Source organism: Archocentrus centrarchus, chromosome 5, assembly GCF_007364275.1.
Source record: "Archocentrus centrarchus isolate MPI-CPG fArcCen1 chromosome 5, fArcCen1, whole genome shotgun sequence".
Lineage (NCBI taxonomy): Eukaryota > Metazoa > Chordata > Actinopteri > Cichliformes > Cichlidae > Archocentrus > Archocentrus centrarchus.
The window spans coordinates 15,226,346-15,245,314 of NC_044350.1; the positions used below are offsets into that span (position 1 = coordinate 15,226,346).

Consider the following 18,969-nt stretch of genomic DNA (forward strand, 5'->3'; position numbering starts at 1 on the left):
GTTTCCTCACAGATGATTGCTCCCTTTTTTTAGGTGCGTTTGATTATTTCACCCTGCGGTGAGCGAACGTTCCTCTGTTCGCAAACGAACGGCTCTTCACCCCGCCCGGGCAGGGCGAAAGGATAACAGACGTTATTCGGTGTTTACTATTCGAACGCACCTAGAAGATCTTTGCGCGCTGACCGGCACCTCGTTTTTAAATGGTCTAGAGAAGCTCGTTGATTGGCAGAGAGCAGTCATATGTTGATAGTTCAGTCGTTTGTTTTTAAAATAAACGTTTTGAGCCATTTGTTTCACACTAGATTTATAATACTGTCAAATTTTTTTAATGCTTTTGAAAGTTACAAATTTGGCTGTGCTGCACATGCTATAAACGTGTCTTCACAAAGAGTAGCCTACATTTTAACACAACCCCATGGAGTTAATTTAACTGCTTCTGCACTTAAAAATGAAACCGGCTGCTTTTTTTGTTTCACTCTTTTTCCATTTTTATCACACTTACATGTTTCAGATCAAACAACTTTTAATATGAGACAAAGATAACCTGAGTAAATACAAAACGCAGTTTCCAAATGACTTAATTTATTAAGGGGAAAAAAGCTATGCAATCCTACCTGCCCCTGTGTGAAAAAGTAATTGCCATAAATCTAATAACTGATCATTCCACCCTCGGCAGCAAGAACTGCAATTAAGCATTTGCAATAACTGGCAACTGTCAATGAGTCTTTCAATTTTTAGCCCACTATTCTTTGCAGACTTATTTTAATTCAGCCACATTGGGGGGGTTTTGAGCATGAACGGCCAGTTTAAGGTCATGCCAAAGCATCTCAACCCAAGTCTGGGCTTTGACCAGGCCACTCCAAAACCTTCATTTTGTTATGTTTTTTTGAGCCATCAGAGGTGGACTTGCTGGTGTGTTTTCAGATCATTGTCCTGCTGCAAAACCCAAGTGAGCTTGAGCTTCAGGGCACAAACTGATGGCCGGACATTCTCCTTCAGGATTTTCTGGTAGAGAGCAGAATTCATGGTTCCATCAATTACAGCAAGTTGTCCTGAAGCAGCAAAGCAGCCCCAGACCATCACACTACCACCACCATGTTTGACTGCTGCTATGATGTTCTTTTTATGAAATGCTGTTAGTTTTATGCCAGATATACTGAGATTCAAACCTTCCAAAAAAGTTCAGCTTTTGTCTCGTCAGTCCACAGAATATTTTCCCAAAAGTCTTTGGGATCATCGAGAGCTTTTTTGGCAAATATAAGACGAGCCTTTGTGTTCTTTTTGGTCAGCAGTGGTTTTCTCCTTGTAACTCTCCCAAGGATGCCATTTTTGCAGTGTCGGTTTCTTATTGTTGAATCGTGAACTCTGACCTTAACTGAGCCAAATAAAGCCTGCAGTTCTTTAGATGTTGTTCTGGGTTCTTTTGTGACTTCTTGGATGTCCCAAAGCCTTAGAAATGGCTCTGTGACCCGTTCCAGACTGATAGATGTCAAAGATTTTGTTTCTCAGCTGTATCTTTAGATTGTGGCATGATGTGTAACTTTTTGACATCTTTTAGCCTGCTTCACTTTGTCAGACAGGTTTTATTTAAGTGATTTCTTGATTCAGCAGGTCTGGCAGTGATCAGGCCTGGGTGTGGTTAGAGGAATTGAACTCAGTGTTCCAAAGAATAAAATGTGGTTTATCACAGTTAATTCAACAAGGGGGGCAATTACTTTTCCACACAGGTTCAGGTAGGTTTGCATAGCTTTTTTGCCTTAATAAATAAAATCATTTAAAAAAAAAAAAAAAAGCATTTTGTATTTACTCAGGTTATTGCTGTCTACTATTAGAATTTTCTTTGATGATCTGAAACGTGTTGCAAATATGTGTTTCACAAAACTGTGCAGGGCTGATTTGAATGTCCCTGTTCTCTGTTTCGTTCAAACTTCCTGTCTTCAAATTTTGGACAGTAAACTGTAACGGGTGTACTCGGCAGGTGTCTTGTAATGTATTCTCACTCTTAACAAAAATTGCTTTTAACAATGGATGGTTTTTTTTGGTACCTTTGGACTCATAATGACAAAGTAATACACAATTTATTTAGTTAGTAGTCTTCAGAAAACAAACTCTGCATTCTTCATAAAAATCACCAAAGTATTCAGCTCACTACCTCCCCTGAAACTCATGCGTTAGGACTCATCTTACTAGGTGTGAGCCTTTGGGACCACGCCATACAGAAAATATGCTGGCAACTACGAAATCAGGACCCTTGGGGATGAACAACAGACCTACACAGGTACAGCAGGTCTCACACCCTGGACACTCCTTGTTTCAGCTACTGCCATCAGGCAGACGTTTCAGGACAATGAAGGCCAGAACAAACAGACTGAGGAACAGCTTTTATGCCAGGGCTATCATTGAACTGAACTCTGTGTGGTTTGGACAGTGATGTGGGGTGGTAGTGCTGACTGTGTGCGTGCGTTGGTGTGTGTATTGGGGCTAGATTCATCTTAATTTACTATTGTGCACTGTATTTTAGTAATCATTTTTATCACTCATATTTTTATTATTTTATTATTTATTGTCTGAGGCACCTAGAAAGGAATGCATTTTAAATTTCGTTGTGCAACTTCTGTGTACAATGACAATAAAGATTCTGATTCTGATTCTACACAGCTCAGTAAAAATAGTTGTTTTTTTTTTTAAAGATTTTTTTTGGCCTTTATTAGATAGTGCACAATGAAGAGAGACAGGAAAGTGGGGAGAGAGCTATATGGGAAGACACGCAGCAAAGGGACACAGCTTGGACACAAACCTGGGCCCTGTGCCCACACCACAGGCATGTGGCATACATAGTCTGTTCATCCACTGAGCCACCCCGACATCCACTAAAACAGTTTAAGGGTTTGTTCACACAGTTCACCCCCATATTCTTTGATTTTGTATGAACTACAGAACAAATTACAGAGAAACTGGAGACAGATGGGTTTTCAGCATTATCAGCAGAAACAAAATTAAATCTCTTCTCTCTAAAAAGAATATGGCAGCACGGCTTAGGTTTGCAAAGCTGCATCTGAACAAACCACCAGACTTCTGGAACAATGTCCTTTGGACAGATGAGACCAAAGTGGAGAGGTTGGGCCATAATGCACAGCACCACATTTGGAGAAAACCCAGCACAGCATATCAACACAAACACCTCATGCCAGCTGTCAAGCACGGTGGTGGAGGGATGATGATTTGGGCTCGGTTTTGCAGCCACAGGACCTGAGCACCTTGCAGGTATTGAGTCAAACATGAACTCCTCTGTATACCAAATTATTCTAAAGCTTGGCTGATGTTGGGGCATACAACAGGCCAGTGATCTCAAGCACAGCAGCAAATCTACAACAGAATGGCTGAAAAAGAAAAGAATCAAGGTCCAGACCTCAACCTGACTGAAATGTTGTTATGGGACCTTAAGAGCATAAACGAGCGCTCCCAAACCTCAATGAGCTGAAGCAACGCTGTAAAGAAGAGGGGGCCAAAATTGTCACAATAATGTGACACACTGATAGTCATACAGAAGACAATTACTTCAAGTTATTGCAGTCAAGGTGGTTCTACAAGCTACTGAATCATGGGGAGTACTTAGTTGTTCACTGGACTGCAAAGAGACCTGTGAAAAACTATGAGAGGGTAAATTTAATGATTACCTGCTCTTTCTGTGCTCCATAATGTTTCTGCTCAATTGATTTGCACGTTTTATGGGTTAACCCCCCCCCCCCCCCCAAAAAAAAAAACCCACACGCACAAAATTTCTTCTAAGAGACAGACTGCATTCAACTTCAGCTTCCTAAATACATTTTTATTAGAACACAATGGTGGAATTTGTCAGTGTGAAAGATGAGAATGAAAATGACCCAGTCCTGTCACCATTAATGATGTACACACCAGTATCTGTAAGCACGTGAGGTGAAGTCGGGGTCACCTCCTGGAGTAAATCCATGAACCGATGCTCAGCCTGCCGACACGTTATTTTTCAAGTTATTGTGCACTGACTCACATATGCACTCATACTATGCGTGATTCACCCTCTCCAAAGCGATGTAGAAACTTTTCTTGTCATCCAAACAGTGCCAGCCGATTGGTCCAATCTCGCAATCTGCACAGATGAGGTATTTGATCCTCCCCACATCATTAGTGAAGCCTACGTTCTCAAAAGTGTACATGTCGTCCACGAACCAGTGGGCAGTCAGAGTGTCACCGTCCACCGAGCCCTCTGTGCTGCTGAGGCCGCTCTTTTTCCGCATGGACGGCAGGAACAGCTGGTGGGGGAAAACACAGACAATACAAAAACACATGTGAAACAGCACATAATTAGGAGTGAAAGAATGTAAACATGAAGTAGTTTAATTTGTTAGTATTACTGCAGCTCAGATTTAAGCTTTTCTCATCTGTTAATCACAAACACAGCTCATATTGGACAAACTGAGTTAAATCGCTAGCCTTCTACTTTATATTTCAGCATAAATAGGATGTGTTGATGTTTTTCTTGGCATACAATTAAATGTAGGTGGGAATTTTTTTTTTTTTAAACAACCTGGTCCCCAGAAACCTCCAGTGGCTACAATTGTTCTTCAAAGTGCTTAAAGGAAGCACGGTGGCACGGTGGTTAGCACTGCTGGCTCACAGTTAGAATACCATCTGGAAGGCCTGGCCTCTCTCTCTCTCTGTGTGGAGTTTGCATGTTCTCCACATGTCTGCGTGGGTTTTCTCCGGGTACTCCAGTTTCCTCCCATATTCAAAAGATATGCACTTAGAAACTCTAAATTGCCCATAGGTGTGAATGTGAGTGTGGAATGGTTGTCTGCCTTTCTGTGTCGGCCCTGTACCCTGCCTCTCGCCCTATGTCAGCTGGGACAGGCTCCAGCCCCCACCCGCGACCCTGAACAGGATAAGCAGAAGTGGATGGAGTGCTTAAAGGCTTTACTTGGAAGGGTCAGCAGATCCTAAATACTGGTCTTCTTTTTGCTTCTACATTTTCCAACAGTCACTGGCCCCTTTTACACCCGTTCAACTGCTCATTAATGCAAATTAATGTAGACATGGTCAAGGTGGCCTGCTGAAGTTCAAACCAAGCATCAGAATGAGGAAGAACTGTGATTTATGTGACTTTGAACATGGCACGGCTGTTGGTGTCAGACAGGCTGGTCTGAATATTTCAGACACTGCTGGGATTTTTCTGTACAACCATTTCTACAAATTTGGGTTTCATTCTCTCCATCTCAATTCAAGTAAAACTGAGGTTCTTGTGTTTGGCCCTGGCAATTTCTCTAAGGAATTCAGTCAGTCAGCCCTCTTAGTACACAATTTGATTTTCTCCTACCTTGATTATTGTAACTCAGGTTACACATGCTTAATCTCAGTACTCCAAAACGTCTCAAATTGGTGCAGAATGCAGCGGCACGGCTGCTGACAAAAACTAGTCGGCATTCACATATCACACCTATTCTCGGATCCCTTCACTGGCCCCTGGTGAAATTGAGAATCCACTTTAAAATCCTGTTATTAACATATAAAGCTCTACATGGACAGACCCCTTCTTATGTATCAGACCTATTGAGACCTTATCACTGCAGTGGGCCTCTCCTCTCCTCTCACCAGGGTCTCCTAACTGTTCCACACGCTAATTTTAAAACCAGTGCTTTTGAGGTGATTGTGCCCAGACTTTGGAATAGCCTTCCTCAGCCTATCAGGTCAGCTGAGTTTGTGATTTGCTTCAAACGTCTACTGAAAACACGTTTTCATAGGTGAGCGTTCCTTAATCTTCTCTCTATAATTCCAGCCCATTGTTTACATATATTGGCGGGTCTGGAATTGTGTATGTGGGCTGAATGTTTGATCATACAGTTGATTGTGTGTTTAGTTATTGTTTGTTCACTGCATATATACTTGAACTGCGAAGCACTTTGTAGCTGTTTTGAAAAGCACTATATAAATAAAGTTATTACTATTATTGTGGGTGTTATTACTGTTACAGAGAACGGTCTGAAAAAGAGAAAATATCCAGTGGGCAGCAGTTCTCTCAGTGAGAATACCTTGTTGATATCAGAGGTCAGAGGGGTTTCTTGAACATGACAGCGAGTTTACTGTACTCAAATGGCCTCCACAGTCACCACATCTCATTCCAATAGAGCACCTTCAGGATGTGGTCAAGCAGGAGATTCACATCATGAATTTGCAACTGACAAATCTGCAGCAGTTGTGAGATGCTATCTTTTTTTTTTTTTTTTTTTTTAAACCACAGTATTTTTTATTAAAGATTTTGTCCACAACAGTACAACAATCACATCAGTCTCACTTTAGTTTTGATTTTGTTGCTTGATTGTACAAAACCATCAGAAATACACAAAAAGCAAAAAATACATAAAGAAAAGTAACTATTAATTTATTGCACGTGGGAATGCAGGCAAATAAAAATATTTTGGGAGGAGGTAAAGAATATAATTGAAAAGATCACTTCAAAAAAAGATTATACTACACCCAAAATTATTTTTGATGGCTCTATACCCAGAGAAGCATAACTATAGCAAAACTGAATGTGCATTTATAGACCTCAGTGTGCTGACTGCAAAAAAGTGTATAGCCATGACCTGGAAAAACATCAGCAGACCTAGCACCACCCAGTGGTTAAAGCAGATGTTATCTAGCTTGCCACTTAAAAGAATAACATATATTTATAAATCTAAGCAACAATTATTTGAGAAGATTTGGAGACCTTTTATTAATTTTATAAGGGATGTGGTCCTAACAGAGGAAACGGTGGACTATTGAGAATCTACACCCTGTGGTTCCAAAGTTTAAGTAAATATATGTACCCAGATTTTTCTGGGATCAGACTCTAGTATTCTAGGTCAAGCTGAAAAACTGAATTAGCTTTGTCAGTAAGAGATGCCATCATGTTAATATGAACCAAAATCTCAGAGGAATGTTTCCAGCACCTTGGTGAATCGGTGCCACGAAGAATTACGGCACTTCTGAAAGCAAAAAAGGGGTCTAACCCGTACTAGCAAGATGTTCCTAATAAAGCGACCGGTGATGCATCTACCTCTGATTGATGTTTTTCAGCAGCACTTTAGTTTTACCTGTTAAAGGACTAGGAACTCCGATATTAAACGTTGCGCTGTTAAAACACTTATCTCTGTGAGCGGAGACTGAATGCATCCATCATACCTCCTTCTCCGCTAACACAGCCGTGCCGGGGCAGAGCACCTTGGACCCGCAGCGCTGACACAGCACAGACTTGCTGTTCTTCCCGTCCTCGGAAACAAGGCTGGCTCGGTCCGTGCTTTGTTTCGATTCTTGATCCATGTCAAACCCTAAAGAAGAGCAGGTTTACTCAGACTAGTGAGCACAAAGAGGCTCGGGAGAGACTTCCACCAGGAACCGCAGACTGGTCCAAGAGCCGACTCTCAGCTGTAGCGGCTAAATTAGCTGATGTTTAAAATTGAAGCGCCATCTTAACAAAAAGAAAAGAAAAGAAAAGAAAAGGAGGGCACAATCAGCATGTCGCTGAACCATATCCGGAAATATACATTTAATTTTAACCTAAAGCAGTCTAATGGGAGGACCCGCGTCATCCGTGTGTGCTAACACCGGATTCAACACCGTCAGACATAAAACTACAAACAGACACATCCATATTAGACAAGTGCGTTTTGAATTAAGCCAAATAACACATACCTAAATGTTGTAGAAAATAAGACGCTCGGTGTGACAACTAAACCTTACGAGACAGGCAGCTAGCTGAAGGTAGGCAGATAGTCCAGCTGGTTATGTGTGTGCCAGGCACTAAATGCTCTCGTGTTCAAACACGGAGCTGGGACTTGGTTCCTCATTATTAAGTACGCCAGTGATTTCCAAAGTGAGGGTTGCGGCTCCCTGGTGGGTCGTGAAGTAGCTGCAGGGGAGCAACAAGAGGTCATTTTTCATTTGTTTCCCTTTTTTTTTTAAATATATTTTTGAACAAATTCGTCATTTGGAACACAATCCAAGAACTAAAATTAAGTAATCAATGGGGTTATAATAATTTTGGAATTTACATTATAGTTAAGTTTTATTTTATTTTAACTTTTTTCCTTTAACTTTTTAATTCATTTCTAGAATGGTTTTGCTCATTTTTATTTTTTTGTTTAATGCTTAGTTTTAGTTTAGTTTTCATTAGTTTTAGTATTAGTTTTTCATACTTTGTCAGGTGCAAGATTCAAGTAACTACTGTGTAATAAGACCTCAACATATTATACCATTAAAAAAATTGTATTCAATAACCAACTGTTCACAAGATAGCAAAATTATGTGCTAAATGTGTGTAATATTAAGGACACACATGAACATTATGAGACATCAATGAGGAGCAACAAAAAGATAAATCCAATAAACTTAAACCACCAATAAACACCTATCTCAAAAATATGTATCTCAAATTGAAAGATTTTAATGAAAATATTTATTTCAAAAATTGGACTGCCCAGCACTAGATGCAGGTACAGATTCAGTGCAGTAGATTAACATTAGCCCGCATGTGGTGTATAACATCAGAACACAGTGAAACATTATAAACAACAACAAACTGAACTCTGAGCATTTGAAGGAATCAAAGCTCAAATACAGATTTTCAAGCTGGTGTCTTTGTGTGTATTTGTGTGTCACACAGTGGTGTGGACATGCCAGTCTCAATAAACACATTTATCAGTGCATCCTCCTGCTTGCAGTGTTCCTGTGTATTAACTAGCCAGCAGTTATTTTTTTTGCTGAAAACAGTCCATTATGGTTTTCACCTTGCTGCATGAACGCGATGCTGGTTCTCTGTTGGAGCCGGAGGAGCTACTTAGATACTCACTAGTAGGCCTGAATTAGTCTGCTGTGCTGTCTTTGTGGGGCTACATAGGGAAGTGGCTGACATCTATTGTGTGTGTTAATTACCTTGTGGTCGTGTGCTGGTGTTTCACCTGCGGTGCCGGCGGACAGAAACAAAAAATGCTGGGACTTTTTCCCTCCTGGGTCCTCCCTCTTTGTGGTCAGTTTTTTTTCAGCTGCAAACTTAATTGTCCTTTTTTTCCTCTCTCTCTCTCTCTCTCTTTGTTCATTCCTCCATGTCCATTCTGATAGTTTCAGCAATCTCTCTCTCCAGGAATTTGTGATTCCTTATGTTAAGGCTACGATTATTATTACTAATTGTTATTCTCTTACTGATAAGTTAAAAAAGACTGCAGTGAAAAGTAGCCGGAAATGCACGGGAGGACTCGGCAGTGGTGAATGGGCTACGTGGACCCGATGTAAATGGACTCAAAGCACTTTATATAACACATTTGCATTTACCTATTCATACAAGCACATCCTTCGACAGCTAAGTGCTTACTATCTAACATTCATACATCAGAGAGAAACTTGGGGTTCAGCATCTTGCCCATGTATACTTTGGCATGCAGACTGGTACAGCCAGGGATCGAACCACCAACCTTCGGATTAGTTGATGACCTGCTCTACCTCCTGAGTCACAGCCACCCAACCCACGTGTAGTTACATTTCTCGGGAGATTACTTTTGTAAACCCACAATACAGTTTCAGTTAGTTCTTGTTTTTTCCTTTTAATTACCGTTTTTATTCATTTCAGTTAATGATGATGTTTTTTCAATTTCAGTTTTTGTTATTTCATTCTTTTTCTTTAACGGTAATAACCTTGGTAATGAAAATATAAAGGAAAGTGTCTTCCACTGATGTGGTGATCAAAGATGTGAATAAAGTTTTGGCTGGACCATTTCTATCTAGGCCACAGAACAGATAAAATACTTACGTATTTTTGAGTGTGTAACACCTGGAGTTCAGTTTTAATAAATGGTGCTTTACCAGACATGGCCTGAGAGTGAGCGATGTTTTCAAATCAGTAGTGACTGAGAAATGTTGAGCACCTTGCCCTTTATCCTTGTAGTACATTTTCAAAATGCTTCTTGAAATAATGTAATTTTAGAGGTTATTGAAATACCACATTTAAGCATGGTCCGTGAAGATAAAATTGTTTTAAACTAAAATTTAGTTTATTTATTTTTTAAATGAAACCAGCAAAACCTGAATATGAAATACTAGTTTTCTAATTCTGTGTTATTACATTTGCAACAGAAAACATACAAATAATATTCTGTTATTACAGGTGTGCTTTTCTTTGAGGTAGGGCTTCGTTATAATTATAGTTAGCAAATGGTGGAGTTAAAAAAAAAAAGGAAAAAAAGAGGGACAATTATAAAGTATTAGTATTAGTCTTAGTATTACACAAATCAGGTCTACTTAGTATTCCCTGCTGATATGCAATTAACTTGAGAAAAATAAAAATATTTAAAGTTCTTGCAAGGCATGATTCAATCCAAAAATAGAAACATGTAAAACTATGTATACTTATAACTAAACATTTATGACCCACAGTAAGTCTGGGACTTCATTTGCAGATTAAAAAAGAAACTGTTACGTGTGTGTTCAGCAGAGGAAGATTATCTCAGTGTGTCTATTTTGCACTGCTGAATTTAGGATAAATGCAAATGTTTGCGTAAACATGAAACCACAGGAGGAAGCACTGAGAGTGATAGACATCAGCTGCGAACCCTTTGGTACAGATTCTACTCTCGAGATAGCTGAGAAGTAGACCGTGAATCCTGCCGTCTTCACTTTTGATAACTGCTGATGTGTCATTTGAAATGTCACGTCTTACATTCCTGTGAGTGACGCTGAACCTGCCGAGTGAACGTTAATATCTTGAGCTGCTCGTAGTCCCCGAGCCTTTAAATGTGCACTCGAGAAAAGCGGACACCACATTTTTACGTGTGGAAAAGAATTTATTACAATAATTTTCCAAGATTACCATTAATAAATATTTAGGTTTACATTTCTGTGAAATGTATGATTCATCACTTTCTACACAGGACATTACACAAAGTCAAGAATACACATTGTTTTAGTCTTTGTAATAAAGCTTGAATAAGTTCATCTAGAAAAAGGAGTCTTAAATTGAAGTTCATACAACCTACCAATGGAAGTGTAAGTGTGATGTAATTTCAGTAATGATTCAATTGTGTGTGAGTATATATATATATATATATATATATATATATATATATATATATATATATATATATATATATATATATATATATATAAATAAAGTAAAATAAGAGAAGTCAACATGTGGAAATCCTTGATGCTCCCTTGACTCTTAAGAGAGGCCATTTTATTTAAAAACATTTCCATTGGCCTAAGGCACAGGAATACTAAAAGTTTATACAGAACACATTTTAAACCTCATATGGATTCTAAGTTTTTTAATTTAATAGTGTACGCTAAGGTGTATTTGATATTTACACCTCTCACTCCATCTGAGATCTAGCGCAAAAAAAAAAAAAATCTCGAGCTGAGAAAAAGCACGATTTAACCGATCCATATCTGTACATTGTGCGTAGCCCAGGAATTAACTCTAGAAATGAATCCATAATGTGCCGGGTGACTGATAAATAATTACCGAGTAGTTCTCGTCACCACAACATTTCAAGCATCTTAGTTTAACCTGAACTAAGCAGATATATTTTTATACAGCAGCTACAAACTCTTAGGGCTTTTCTGTGCCGTTAAACGATTTGAAAATGATCTGCTTGGGAATTTTCTCAATTAAACGATGCAACAAAAGCAGAAGAGAAAAATCCTACCATGTGAGAATCTGATTAGCTCATATTTATGGGGCCTAAGCACTATGCTTTATTCAAAAATGATTTATCTGTTTGCTGAACAGGGAGTATCCACTTTAATAGACAAGCTGTGAAAGAGCAGGACGTAGCCAAGAGGCTGCTTTCCTTCTCTGGACAGATGGTACAGTCACCCTAAAACCATAAAAGAACATAAGCGTTCAGCCTTGAACGGGCTTTCAGTCTATAACCTGTGGCTTATTGCTGAGTGGGCTTATGTGACCGATAAATGAATGTGCCAGTACACTCACCAAATCAAACAAGCAAACAAAACAAAACAAAACAAAACAAAACAGCTGACAACCATGCTGAAAACTAGATGTTCCCAACTACCTTAATTGTCCTTGACTGTTCTACACCAGACTCCTGGTGGACAGTACATCCACCTTCTAGCCTTTAAGGAACATGGGAAGGGAATGGTTTACAGTATGTGCCTTCTTCTGCAGCACACATTATAAGTGCCCTTTGTGCAAAGGTGACAGATGACAAAGTGGCTGGGGTACTAGTAACCTGCAGTTTCAGGAATACATAATTTTTGGCTAAAATCCCACTTGTATCTTATTTAGAAATGCTGATTTTAAGCTTAATAATTATTTTATCAACAGATAGTGCCTGTTTCCACCATGGTACATTGGCTAGTTGATGCTACTTTATTGAAGCAAAAAGGAGCCAAAGCAGAAAGATCAAAAAACCCAAATAAGATGTTAGAAAATCAGAAGTATGGAAGGAGGAATAAGTGACTATATTGAATTCCAGCAGCATTTTGTGTGTGTGTTTGTGTGTGCGCGCGCGTGTGTGTGTGTGTTTGTTTGTGTGGGGGGGGGGCTATAGAGAAAAGTTTAAGTCACAGTCAGGCCTCTCAGAGTAGAGAGTCATCTGTGCATCCCCCCTCGAGGCCGTATCGGAACTCCTGCAGGTTGGAAACGCCGTAGAAATGGATGAACGCTGCTGCCACGACCAGAACGTGAAAAATCTGATGAGAATGGAACTGAGAGAAAGAAAGACGTGTATATGAGCAGCATTCATTTTCATTTGCTTGGTGTTTAAGCAAATCACTAAAGATAGATCCAGAGGCTGCAGCTGAGTGTGAAACTACTCCCTTAGTCACACTTCCTGCTAAAACTATAACAGACTATAAACACTGAGCTGTGTTACAGACTCCTATACTTGTATGTTTGAGGGGAGTGGTTCCAAAACTTTTAAAAACTTACCCAAATGTCACATTTGCCGGGGAAATAACGTTCGGGGATCCTGGCTGCGTACAGACCAGCGCCGGTGATATACATGGCCCCCATCAAATAGAACCAACCCATCTGTCCGACTGTGGTGGCCTTAACAAAGCCCTCCTCAATGGTGAAGTGCATGGTGGGAACAATGCCACTTAGCCCGAGACCCATGAAGACGCCTAGAGGGATGGATCGGAGTTAGTTGTACAAGACAAAATGATGAAATAATGTTCAAAAAAGCTCAGAAAAGCTCAAAAAACACAACATGTTATCAGTTTCCTGAAAATTATCTCAACTGTTCAGAAAAGGCAAAAACAAAAAAAGATGTACAATAAGACTGCAACCCAAACAAACATCTGGATGTGAGTACAGATAAAACAGTGCATCTAAAAAGTGCATATATTCCTTAACTGGTGCGCACCTGCTCTTGTAGGTCTGTGACGAGGTGTAGAGAATCGGTCCCACTGGGCGACAATGATGGCGGCAATGCCGAGGATACATACAATGGTGAGGTAGATAAGGCGAGGCTGAGGGGAACAATAGAAGGAGTAGTACAGCCAGGGCACGAAGGAGCCCATGATTAGGAGGGCGATCCCCGAGTAGTCAAGCCTGAGGAGAGAAAATGAGTGTTTGGCTAGAAGATCTAGATCTAGCAACCCCCCCCCCCCCCCCCCCCCCCCCCAAAAAAAAACCAAAACCAAAACAAACTAAGTTGTATGTGTAATATGAAGCTGTGGCTGAACTTTAATATCTCGCATCAGAAAATTTGTCTAGCAAAAAAGGCTGACAGTTAAACATTATTCATTCTTGAAGTGCACAGCACCGTGTGAGGTGTGACGTGTGAGGCCTTACTTGGAGAATGTGCGAGACACTTTCTCAGAGTGGCAGTAGACAGTATGAAAAAGCCAGGAGAAGCTGAGGCAGAGCACCGCGCCCAGGAAGAACATCCCAAACACAACCTTCTCTTGCAGTGGGGCCATAAAATACATGTTGGGCCGCAGCATAGTTAACGTGCCCAGACACAGGAATAAGATCAGCCCTGAGAAAGACAAAACAACCTTACGTTTTCTGTCCAACACCAGCATAACAATAAAACAGACAAGAAATATGCAGAATGACCCAGTTGAAAAATACATTCGACCATAATCAAAATTCACATTTGCCACTAATCATTTTGTATAAGGGTTTTAATTCTCACCTAACAGGTGAGTCCAGATGTTTCCGGTTTCAGTGTGAATTCTGAAGATGCTTCCAAAACAGGCCCGGAAGGAGGGCATGGGTGGTCGATGTCCATGCAGGAGGTAATCGTTGTCCTTCAGCCACTCTGGCAGGACGTGGAAAGGGATGACTCTCCAGCGCCCCTCCCAAACCTGAAAAACAAGAATAACTTTTGCTCACATTCTGAGTTTACTGTGTGGCTCACCAAATAAAAGTCTATACAGAAAAAACTGAAAATCACACAGCAGTTTAAATATCTACTCAAATCTAATAAAGCTAGTAATTGTCTTAGCAAAGAGATAACTGCATTCTTGGTAGCTGTAAAGTATTCAAAACAAACTCAGGCAAACTCAGACAGACCAATATTAAAAATATAAGGATTCTGTAAATGTGTTGTTACAGATTTGTGACCTAGATATTTTACAGTGCAAAAAAAAATGAAAAAGAAAAGAAAAAGTGCTCATCACTGCTCTTGCATGGACTATGAAGTTAATGAAGACACAGATTCTTGTGATTTAAGAACATTGAAATTTTTCTAAAAGGCCAATTCATTAGTCTTGTTCCCTTAACGAGCTGTGTGTGAACATTAAAAGACGTTTTTTTTTTTTACCTTGTGTACAAACTCCTCCATCTTCTCCATGGCGTGGTGAGCCTGTAGTGGTAAGGTCAGAACTTCGCCCACTTCATCATCCTCCTCTTCCTCATCAGCAAGCATTGCAGCGCCCTTTAAATAGGTTAACAGACACTACTGAAGTTACAGAGACATAACAGCTATTCTCTTTGTATTTTCTGAAACAGTCCTACCTCAGGATGGACACTTTTGGATGCTGCCTGCCGTGCCCCTCCCTCTTCCAGCAGTGGCCCCAGCTCCATCAGCTCAACATCTGGGACTTGGCAGTCCTCAGAGATCCGGCAGTCTGCATCACTGGCAGACCCGTTTCGGCCTGACATAGGGAGACTGCCTGATGACCCACTCACAGTCTATGTATTCTGCTTCAGATGATATACTTGAATTTCCTCCTGGGGGACCAGAATCGCAATCAGCTTTACAGGCTAAATATGTCGATATATTGATGCAGTCTGACTGCAGTTCTCTCCAATTCAGTGAGCAAAACTACAGAAGAACACAACTAAAGACATACAGCTACAGCAAAAATAATAAACTAACCAAGGAAAATGTAACATAACAGGTGAAAAAACCAAAAAACAAAACAATCAAAACTCTCGGCTCCACGGTTTACCACTTTATGCTTTAGTGTAGGCTGTTGCGCGTGCGCATTGAGAGTGCCCATACTGTGTGCTAGCACAGCTGCCTAAACAACACACCTAAAGCTGGAAAAGAGTGAACACAGTTCCCCAGGGGAAGAAATTCACATGTCGCCAGCCTCGCAGTCTACCGCCTTAGATTTAATTCCTAGGCGAGGAGGTGGTTTGGATTTTTAAAGAATTGACACTGATCAAAAGACGGCAGTTTGTAGACTTTATAAGAAAGTGGATAGCTCAACAACAAACCTGTTTCATCATCATCAGATATGAGGAATATGAAAAGTTTTGGGAACCCGCTCTCAAGACAAACCTAAATCAGATAAGGTGTCTGGTAAAACACACACTCAGCAAACATTAGTGAATTCCATCAATGAATTCCAGCATTGTACCATGATAGGATACCACCTGTGCAACAATCTAGTTGTGAAATTTCCTCACTACAAAATATTCCAGTCAACTGTTAGTGATGTCAACTAAGTTCATATGCATGTAAAGGCAGACGAGTGAATACTTTTGGCAATATAGTGTGCCAGCCCAAACCTTAAGCCTATTAAGTAAAATGTTATGGTCAATGGTATCAAAGGCTGCACTGAGATCAAGTAAAATGATTACAGAACAATTCCCTGCACGAGAAGCCATTAAAAGATCATTATAGGCCCTCAAAAGAGTGGTCTCAGTGGAGTGCTGCTTTTGGAAATCAGAGTGAAAAGGGTTTAAAAAAAAAAAAAAATTCCGTAAATTGCACAGTAAAGATTTCAGCTGGCTTGCTACAGTTTTATTTCTAATAATTTATTTTGCTAACAAAAGGCAATTTTGAAATAAGTCAACAATTACCAATAGAGCTGGCATCAAGATTAGGTTTTTTTAGCTGAGGAATTACCTCAGCATGTTTAAAACTGGATGGAAGGCAACCTTGCCTCAGTGAACTGATAATGACAGCGATGAAGGACCAACGGCGGTGAGAGTCCCAAACAGGATAGGAGGAGGAGGTAATAAATTGGGTAGACTGAATTATGAGAAGATAACCATGTAGGACTAATGTAGGAGGCTAATAGCACTACTGGTTGATAAATGAGAATTTCAGTTGCAAGTTAAGCAACTTCAAATACTCTACTGTACAGCATAAAAGCCTCAGCACGAAGCACCCTGATCACAACCTGAAGACATAAAAATCCAATGCTTTGTCCATGACTTGAATTCAGAATATTTAAAAGAACTAAATAAAGAAGCTCAGAATATTTTGTGTTTTTATTTATTGTGTTTTTATTTAACTACGTACAGTATGTAAGCGCTTTGAGTGCTCATAGTGAGTAGAAAAGCACTATATAAGAACTAGTCCATTTACCATTTACCAAATGTGGAGCTGCAGACCTGGGATGCCACCTAAAATCTGATCTGAAAGGGGATCAGCTTTATGTAACTGAGAACACAGAGTCAGAGCCTGCCAATAAGGAGAAACAGGGGTAACTGACTTTAATTAACCTACATAATAAACCAAGCAATGTTTTCAGGTTACATGTTAAGTTTACAATTATTAACTGCATGCTGTAAGCTATGAACACTGATGCCGCTTTTAAATAAAATTTTTTTTTTTTTGCCTGTGGTAAAATAAAGCTGTCAGTCTCATTTGTTTGAATTGGCCTCATTTGCAAGTGAATTACCAGAGTTTCCACATTAGTGTGTCACTATCAGTAAGCTGCTACATTATAGTATAATAAAACATTTAGTATAATTAGTCTGCATTGCCTTGCTTCAGGTTTATTCCGAACTCAGAATAAGCCTTTGGAAGTAATCATAATAATGTACAATGAATGCAATGAGTGTGTTGCCTTGATTTTGAGGAAATTTATACATTTTCCTGTTATTTCTGCACATCTGATAAACAAAATGCCCATTGTGCATAAGGAAACGAAATCCCACATAACTGGTTAAAAATAGTCAGTTTATTATTGATAAATGGTGCTGATTTCCTCTTCAGAGGGTTTCAAAAACTCATCTACGCAGTAAACTCTACTTTTGCAGCTCAATAATTAGTATTCGCGATGCCATTTATACTTCTTGTACTTCTATCAAATTTGTGGCTTTAAAAAGGCTAGACATTAATGCGAGCTTCTTATGAAACCTCTGCGTTACTGACCAAACGATAACAACAAGGAAACAAAAGAAGTGGCTAAACTTGTTTAGCTGTACGTCTTTGGACAAACACAGCAGGACGACACTTGATATTTTAGACAGGATAAGGATTTATGGCGCAAACCTGGGGCTGGTAACACACATAATACGTTGAACAATTTTACTGTTTAGCCCAGGCTGACAGACGGATGTTGAATAACGTTAGCACAGCGCCAGACGGAGCAGGGAGTACAAAATGTAAACAACAGCGAGATACATTTTTTAAAAATAAAAAATCTCGGTATCAGGTCGCCTTCTCACACTTTTTAAAAACGCCCTATATTAAAAGCAACATCCACCGAGAACACTTATAATCAGCTGTTCTGAGGTGCTCAAATATCAGGTTGCTAACGTTTCCTTTTAGCTAGCGCTGAGCTGTCGCTGAGGAGGACACAATTTCCAGAGAATTAACTTACGAGCGGCAAAACAAAAGTATTTACGATGACACCTGCCTAAAAAAGCGAGACGCTCTACTGTACCAAGACATGCTATGACAAGTTCATTTAAAGCAGTAAAGTTACCTGGCAAGGTAGCCTTCAAACGAGGAGGGTGAATTATTTACCGATGAGAAACACAATTCTTTCCGGAAGTTGAAGTCTCTTTGCCAAACCGAATCCCCGCCTCGCTTTCAGAATAAAAGCATTCATTCATCGGATGTCTTGATTAGATCAGAAAAGGTTTTCAGATGGTTATTTTTAGTCAGTGGAATTACAAAAATGATTTATAAAAATGTAAAATTTATTGTTTTTTAATGTACGTTTAAATTATATCAAAATTCATTTACTATAATGCATAATTATTACAGTTTTGTTTCAGTTTAGCTTTTAGTATTTCCAGTATTAATAAAGGCATTCTATTCTATTCTATAATAATCTTGCTATCGTGTCTTTCAAAGGACTTTCAAAGTGTTTGTTTTAAGAATGCACAACGGTGACTGGTATATCAAAATATAAATGCATGGAGGTCAATAAAGCATACATTAAGAAAAAAGTATCTGATGAAATCGATAATCCCACAACAGACAGCTAACTCTTCTGATAATACAAGCAGCAGTTTTCTTGAAACACTCTTAGAACATTCATGATAACATTTTTGCTTTTCAAAACAGGGTCTTTAAACTTTGTACATCTCAGATATAAAACAGTGGCTAACCTGCTCTGATGTGTAATGGCTCAAATATTAATTCACAAAGTTGCTTTATACAGTATATCACAGTGGGTTTCCCTCTTCAATGTGCTATCAAAAGCAACATTTCACCTTTTAAAAGTCGCTGATCATAAATGATAGCGTATCACGGCATCTCAAATTGACTTTAATATTCCTGAAGTTTCTATAGAAAT

General features: G+C 39.5%; 2 protein-coding genes across 3 annotated transcripts; both read right to left on the reverse strand.

The window, feature by feature from the left end:
• Positions 1-3,769: 3,769 nt before the first annotated feature.
• Positions 3,770-7,825, reverse strand: LOC115780663 (guanine nucleotide exchange factor MSS4-like). Of its 2 annotated transcripts, none has more exons than XM_030729973.1 (3): positions 7,708-7,825; positions 7,198-7,343; positions 3,770-4,289 (listed from the first exon to the last, which is right to left on the reverse strand). In XM_030729973.1, the coding sequence occupies exons 2-3, from the start codon at positions 7,333-7,335 to the stop codon at positions 4,041-4,043; spliced, it is 387 nt and encodes a 128-aa protein (XP_030585833.1). In that variant the 5' UTR covers positions 7,336-7,343; positions 7,708-7,825; the 3' UTR covers positions 3,770-4,040. The 2 variants fall into 2 exon arrangements, with proteins under 2 accessions (XP_030585833.1, XP_030585832.1); XM_030729972.1 differs by having other exon boundaries at positions 7,198-7,483; positions 7,708-7,823.
• A 3,341-nt stretch (positions 7,826-11,166) lies between these two features.
• LOC115780649 (adiponectin receptor protein 1-like) lies at positions 11,167-18,243 on the reverse strand. The gene is made up of 8 exons (XM_030729955.1): positions 18,151-18,243; positions 14,996-15,211; positions 14,802-14,915; positions 14,172-14,343; positions 13,826-14,012; positions 13,395-13,582; positions 12,959-13,152; positions 11,167-12,735 (listed from the first exon to the last, which is right to left on the reverse strand). The coding sequence occupies exons 2-8, from the start codon at positions 15,140-15,142 to the stop codon at positions 12,607-12,609; spliced, it is 1,131 nt and encodes a 376-aa protein (XP_030585815.1). The 5' UTR covers positions 15,143-15,211; positions 18,151-18,243; the 3' UTR covers positions 11,167-12,606.
• Positions 18,244-18,969: the final 726 nt, after the last annotated feature.

What these genes read in the sequence shown, in the direction of transcription:
- LOC115780663 (XM_030729973.1), bottom strand. Translation starts at nt 7,335, where the DNA reads ATGGATCAAGAATCGAAACAAAGCACGGACCGAGCCAGCCTTGTTTCC. An exon ending in CTGTGTTAGCGGAGAAGGAG is followed by an intron (nt 4,290 to 7,197) that starts GTATGATGGATG and finishes TTCCCCCACCAG; the next exon opens with CTGTTCCTGCCGTCCATGCG.
- LOC115780649 (XM_030729955.1), bottom strand. Translation starts at nt 15,142, where the DNA reads ATGTCAGGCCGAAACGGGTCTGCCAGTGATGCAGACTGCCGGATCTCT. An exon ending in TGGAGGAGTTTGTACACAAG is followed by an intron (nt 14,344 to 14,801) that starts GTAAAAAAAAAA and finishes CTTGTTTTTCAG; the next exon opens with GTTTGGGAGGGGCGCTGGAG. An exon ending in GTGTCTCGCACATTCTCCAA is followed by an intron (nt 13,583 to 13,825) that starts GTAAGGCCTCAC and finishes TTCTCTCCTCAG; the next exon opens with GCTTGACTACTCGGGGATCG.